The 5,853-nt window shown below is 42.4% G+C and overlaps 1 protein-coding gene across 1 annotated transcript; it reads left to right on the forward strand.

Annotated features, from left to right (window-relative positions):
• Positions 1-3,856: 3,856 nt before the first annotated feature.
• Positions 3,857-5,542, forward strand: LOC306775870 (uncharacterized protein). The gene has a single exon (XM_079266418.1). It carries the CDS (start codon positions 4,303-4,305, stop codon positions 4,954-4,956), a length of 654 nt encoding a protein of 217 aa, XP_079122544.1. The 5' UTR covers positions 3,857-4,302; the 3' UTR covers positions 4,957-5,542.
• The last annotated feature ends 311 nt before the right edge of the window (positions 5,543-5,853 follow it).

The raw sequence follows: 5,853 nt of genomic DNA on the forward strand, positions 1-5,853 counted from the left end.
TAAGTTATAACTATTGATGTTACGAGATGTGCCGAAGCTTCGAAGCGTGTGTCGCGTAATGGAGGGGGGCGTTTCCTCGAAGCGCGTATCGAGGCTTGCTTCATTTAGGGGAGGAGCCAGAAATGATGACGTCCGAAGCCTCGCTGCCCGGCTGTACCACGTGACTGCTTCGGGAAGTGGTACAGATTTCCTGTATCAAAATTGATATAGACTTGCTCTTGCGTTTTTGTGCACGCAAGCATCTTCTGTACCCTGTGAAAGGGTGTTTTCAAAGGGCGGAGAGGTTGTGTCAAAAAAAGGAATCGTTTAAAACCAAAAACTGTTGAGAAACTGTTATTTCTGAATAAAAATGAAAGAAATGTCCCCTGTCCTGTACATCACTGTCCAAGTTACACAAGCATATTCAGTCCCCTCTTCCTAGTTCCACAAGCACTTTCACTGTCCTCTGCCTGCTTAAGCCCATGCCATTTTCCTAAAGTGACATAATAACATTATTACACAACCTGCCATATCATATGATACTACCATTTTGGGAAAATTTACACACACAGAATACATTCAAAAAATATTTTATTATGCACATGTGTGATAATTTATGTACAGAAATTATTTGGTCATACATTTTTGTAATTCATAGTCATTCCCAACAGCCATAACAGACACAAAAATTCAATGCATCACATTATGTGGTTCAGATACAGCTGCCTGTGATTATACACTTGGCCAGTAGGTGGTTTCGTGTGCACATGAAGCTTCGAGAAATGAACCCTTTCTCGAACCAATTGGCTGAAGTGGTTCGATGCCTCATGAGGCTTCATCTCACCATCACTAGTTATAACACTCTGAACTAAAACGGCTTGAGAGGATTCCCGGCTTCTCTTCTCAGTTAGCCGCCTCTGGACGCCATGTTTGTTGTGATGCTGAACGAAGCAGCTGACTGCTTTCAAACTCAAACTTTATGTGTAATTTTACAGTTGACAGTTGACAGTTTTTGTTTCTCACGTTTTCATTTCTGGATAATATCTGTTTTATGTTGAACGTTTATCAAACATACTCGACATAGTTTGATCAGTCAGACAAGGTCATCAGACCACACCTACAATAGAACTGAAAGAAAAGTCTCAAATGACCGAAACTCACGATCTTTGTCCGGTAATAGGAACATGTCTGATCTTTCAAACATAGATTTATCGCGAGCGTTGTGATTATGTTTATTAATAGCAGCTCACAGTGGTTTACATTGGTATATGAGGTTTTAATACATCCATGTATCAGGATACTTGTCAATATCTCTAATTTGAGGGTAGGCATTTGTCCATGCATTTATCTTCAGTAGACTCGAAAACTGTAACGGTCTGTAACGGTCGGTGTGTTTACAGGTCTCTGTAAAAGGTCAACCAGAAAGCTGCAGCTGATTCAGAACGCTGCAGCTCGAGTCCTCACTAAGACCAGGAAAGTGGATCACATCACCCCAGTTCTGAGGTCTTTGCACTGGCTTCCTGTCCAACAAATAATTTACTTTTAAATCCTGCGGTTTAGGGCCAAAATACATCTCTGATCTGCTGCTACCTTATGAACCATCCCGACCCCTCAGGTCGTCTGGGACCGGTCTACTTTCTGTTCCCAGAGTCAGAACTAAACATGGAGAAGCAGCGTTCAGTTTTTTTGCTCCACATATCTGGAACAAAGTCCCAGAAAGCTGCAGGTCTGCTGAGACCCTCAGCTCATTTAAATCAAGATTGAAGACCTTTCTGTTTGCTGCTGCCTTTAATTGAACCATATTCAAGGATATTAATCAACTTCCTGCATTTCTGCATTTTACTACTGTATTTTATTTCTTACACTGCTTGTTGAATGTTTTTAATGTTTCAATGAATGTTGTTAATTGTTTTTAAATTTCCTGGACATTTGGCCTGTAATGTGGACCAATAAAGAATGTAAAAAGAGGTGTTTTTTTGCTGCTATGAGCCTCATTAACTCCAACCTGAGGGTAAAAAAAAATAGAAGCTGGATTACGAGGACGGATGGTGAGGACTTCTTCTGTAGAAATCAACTAAATTGTTATCGGATGTGAAATTATTGTCGTTTAATGTGATCATCCTCAAGCGTTCATTCTGCAGATGAGTCAGGACTCCATAGCAATTATCAATCCAATCAAAATCCATTTTCACGACAAATGCAATCATCTTACTGAACTCACACTGTCGTCGACCGTGTTTAGGATGACACACATCAGAGAATCCATGACAAACACTAGTGGTAAAGATCTAAGTACAGCAAATGAGTCTCTTCTAATCCAGCCAACAATTTAGCTGGATGGATTACAGTAAACACTGAGCCCCCCCCTCCCCTCCTTCTGCTCCAGTGCTGTGTAATATACACCACAGCCACATGGGGGCGCTAGTGCAGCTGCAAACATATAGGAACGTTATGTCATCCATGCATTGTTGTATTGAGATGACCTACATTGAGCTGAACATAACTGTTGGAGAAGGGATGGTTTTGATGCTCTCACTGAGGATGAAATGTCACTAAACATAGCAGCTAAAGTGTGTTATTGTTTATTTTGTATTGATTAAGGGGGCTGTACTTTTTTTTAGTACATGCCATTCATTTTTGATTACGTCATCTGGTTGGATGATTACAAACAAGGCTGGCTTTGAGCTAAATGCTAACGTCAGCATTGCTAACAGGCACTCAAAGACAATGCTAACAATGCTGATGTTTCCATGCAAACGAACTGAGGCTGATGGGACTGTCATAGATTTTGCAGGAATTTGCTAAAAATACCAAACAGAAGGTTGGACCTGATGATGGCGCTAGATGAAAAGTCAAGGGATCCCAGTTATTACATGCAGAAGGGGGACGTGCATTTATGAACCAAACTTCATAATTGATTTTTCACTAATATCACAAATGTGAACCTCATAGAGGCGCTGGAGGAAACGTCAGTAGGATGCATTTTCTTGGGACCATCAATGTCTGTATGAGATTTAATATTAATGCATCCAATATTTGATTATATATCTTAGTTTTGACCGAAGCGGTGGACAGACCCACATAAAGATGCACTTCATGGTTCCCTCTATAGATCATGCTAAATCGTGTTTGATTTCATTTCAAACCAGATTTATTTTTAAATTAGACGGTATGATTTAAATTGTGTTTCATATTTATTCTCATTATTATCTACCCAGGAGGTTCCTCATTGCCAGTTGTTTTAGAACATTTTGTAAAAAAGAAGAAAAAAAAGTTAAATAAAATCTTATTGTAAAAATGAATGTAATTTCTTTTTCTTTTTCTGGCATATTTATTTGTAGACAAAGCCCAAAGTTCTTCGTTTGCAATGTAATGTTGTATTTCAGGAAACTGTGCTCACCACTGCAACAGTATTTTCATTTGTACAAGTCCACGTGGGCTGGGTACTTGTGTGTCCAATGACACAATAACTAACTATTTACAGTGACTACCACTGTGCTCATGTCTCAGTGCTGCTGGTTGTTGTTGCTGTAACAGTGTGTCTGTTGTCAGAGGGGCGGCAGCAGCTGTGGATCAGATTTCCGCTGCTAAAACTGAAGCGAAGTGAACCATCCGGGGGGGGGGGGGAGTAGCTTAAGGGTTATCACACCCACGTACAACCCGAGGCACCATAATACTGACATATATGTTTTATTATCTTATAAATATATTCAGAATTAATATTCTATAGAAATATGTCGTATTATAGTGTTGATGATAGGTAGTGGACACGCTTGCTAACGCTGACCACCCCTCCTTCTGTTAAACCTGTGAATGGATTGTTCCAGCTCTTTATCCAGGCTGTGAGAGGAAGGCAGAGCCACAGTCTGTGCTGGTCTGAGCTGAGTACACTCCACTTGCTGGCCTGTAAACTGAGAGAGAAAAAAAAAAACAGCTTTAAATTAACTAAAAGACTCTTAAAACCCCTTTTAGTAGCTCATTTCAGGTCACTAATTAGAGCTGCAAGAAACTGTATTTTGACTTTCAGAGAGGTGAAGAAGAGAGATTAGAGAGGAGGGCGTGACAGGGAGCCAGCCGAGCAGGCAAGCTGCTGCCGCAAGGGGAGGAAGAGCAGGCGATGCATCAGCCAAAGCCAGAGGTCAAGAAAAAAAGCGACAGAATAGTGAAAAGGTAGACATCAGAGAGAGGAGGGTCATTTTGTGATCTGAGCCAGAAACCAGCCTCTTTGTTGTTGTGTGGGGCCAACCGAGCAGGGAGGAGGATGTGAAGAGAGAGAGAGCTGCAGGGAGAAAGGGAGGCGACTGCAAAGAAAGACCAGAAAAAATGCTCTCAGAGATGATGTGCAGAAGGAGCTGCCAGCAGCAGCAGCAGCAGAAGCAGCAGGACGGGAAAGGGGCTCCACAGAGAGACCCTTCCAGCCGCAGGAAGCACGGCTGGTCCAAGAGCTGCAGGGGGCGTCAGCAGGGGCGGAGAGGGGGAGGGTGGCCATGGGGGCGCAATCACCCCCAGCAGCCCCCTCAACGTCATCATCCACCCCGACACTTCCCGAGGCCGGTGGTGTCCCTCCGGCCCGTCAACGTCAAGGGGAACAGAGCGAGGGGCATGCGGGCCCCCAAGAACACCAACCAGTTTCTGATGCATGAGAAGTACCAGATGCTGCACATGCGCTCCGACTCGGTCGGGAGCGACAGCAGCAGCTCCGAGAGCGACGTGGAGCTCACGGACATGGACTCGTACCTGGGCGTCCTGGAGAATGCGAGAGGAGCCCTCTTGGACAGTCCCAACCCACACGGCTCGCCGCCGCCGCCACCAGGACAGATTGTGGTACTGCACGAGGACAGTCTGCGTCTGCACGAGGACAGTCTGCGTCTACAGGAGGACAGCATGCAGTATTTCCCTTCTGAAGATGACCTGATTAAGAGCCAGAATTTCATGCAGAGGGACTTTGTTGAGTTCTGTGACATCCTGTCACCCTGAAGGGGAACTTTCAGGGGGCCATTTTATTCTCGGCAGTGTTTGAACTTAAACCTCTGACAGAGCGGGGTCAGGTTGGTTCCACTTCATGCTCATAGACATTTAAAAAAAAGTCCATCTTATCAAGTCATTTAGCCTTAAATGTTAAGAATCTGCTTGCAAGGTGAGATGATTCCAGCAGAATTCAACTTTAAAAAAAATATTTTTTTAAATCAAGTGTTTTCTTAATACTCGTGCAGTTATCTGCTTTAGTTCTTCTTTTTTGAAGATGCTGATAAATTATCTCACCATGTTGGTATTTTTCTAGGTTTAAGACAAAAAGCTTGAATGCAAAATGAAATGACATTGTTAAGAAAGATGTTTTTTTACTTTTCGTATTTGGTTCATCATGTACAATGTGTCCAGGTGCTGTAAAGTGCTGCCTTTCTGTTGTTGTTGCACACAAAGAGAGAAGGGTTGGGTGGTGGGAGTGAGCCCAAACAGCCAATCGGCATCGAGCTGACTGGATTAGGCTGCAGATGATTGGCTGATGCAGACTGTCATTACCAAAAAGCCATTTACTGTACAAAAAAAAAAAACCACAAATAAAAATCTGGTTGATGTAACGTGGGCTGATTCATTGTCTTTGTGGATATCAATGAGTGCAAATTAGTTGTTTTTTAAAATAAAAATGTGTTATTTATGAGGTTCAGTGTGTCACTGTTTGGTCTGAGTGACAATGCAAAGTTAAACCATGTAAAAAACATGTTGCTCACATTCATTAAAACATGTGACATGACAATATGTGAGAGGAGCGGCAAGAACAGACACGAGCAGTAAAGAAAAACATATTCAAGAAACATAACATGGAAAATAAAAGGAAAGAAATAATCATTTAAACACTTTTTGGGTTGCATGGAG

The sequence above is a fragment of the Melanostigma gelatinosum genome, assembly GCF_949748355.1.
Source record: "Melanostigma gelatinosum genome assembly, chromosome: 3".
Taxonomy (NCBI): Eukaryota; Metazoa; Chordata; class Actinopteri; order Perciformes; family Zoarcidae; genus Melanostigma; species Melanostigma gelatinosum.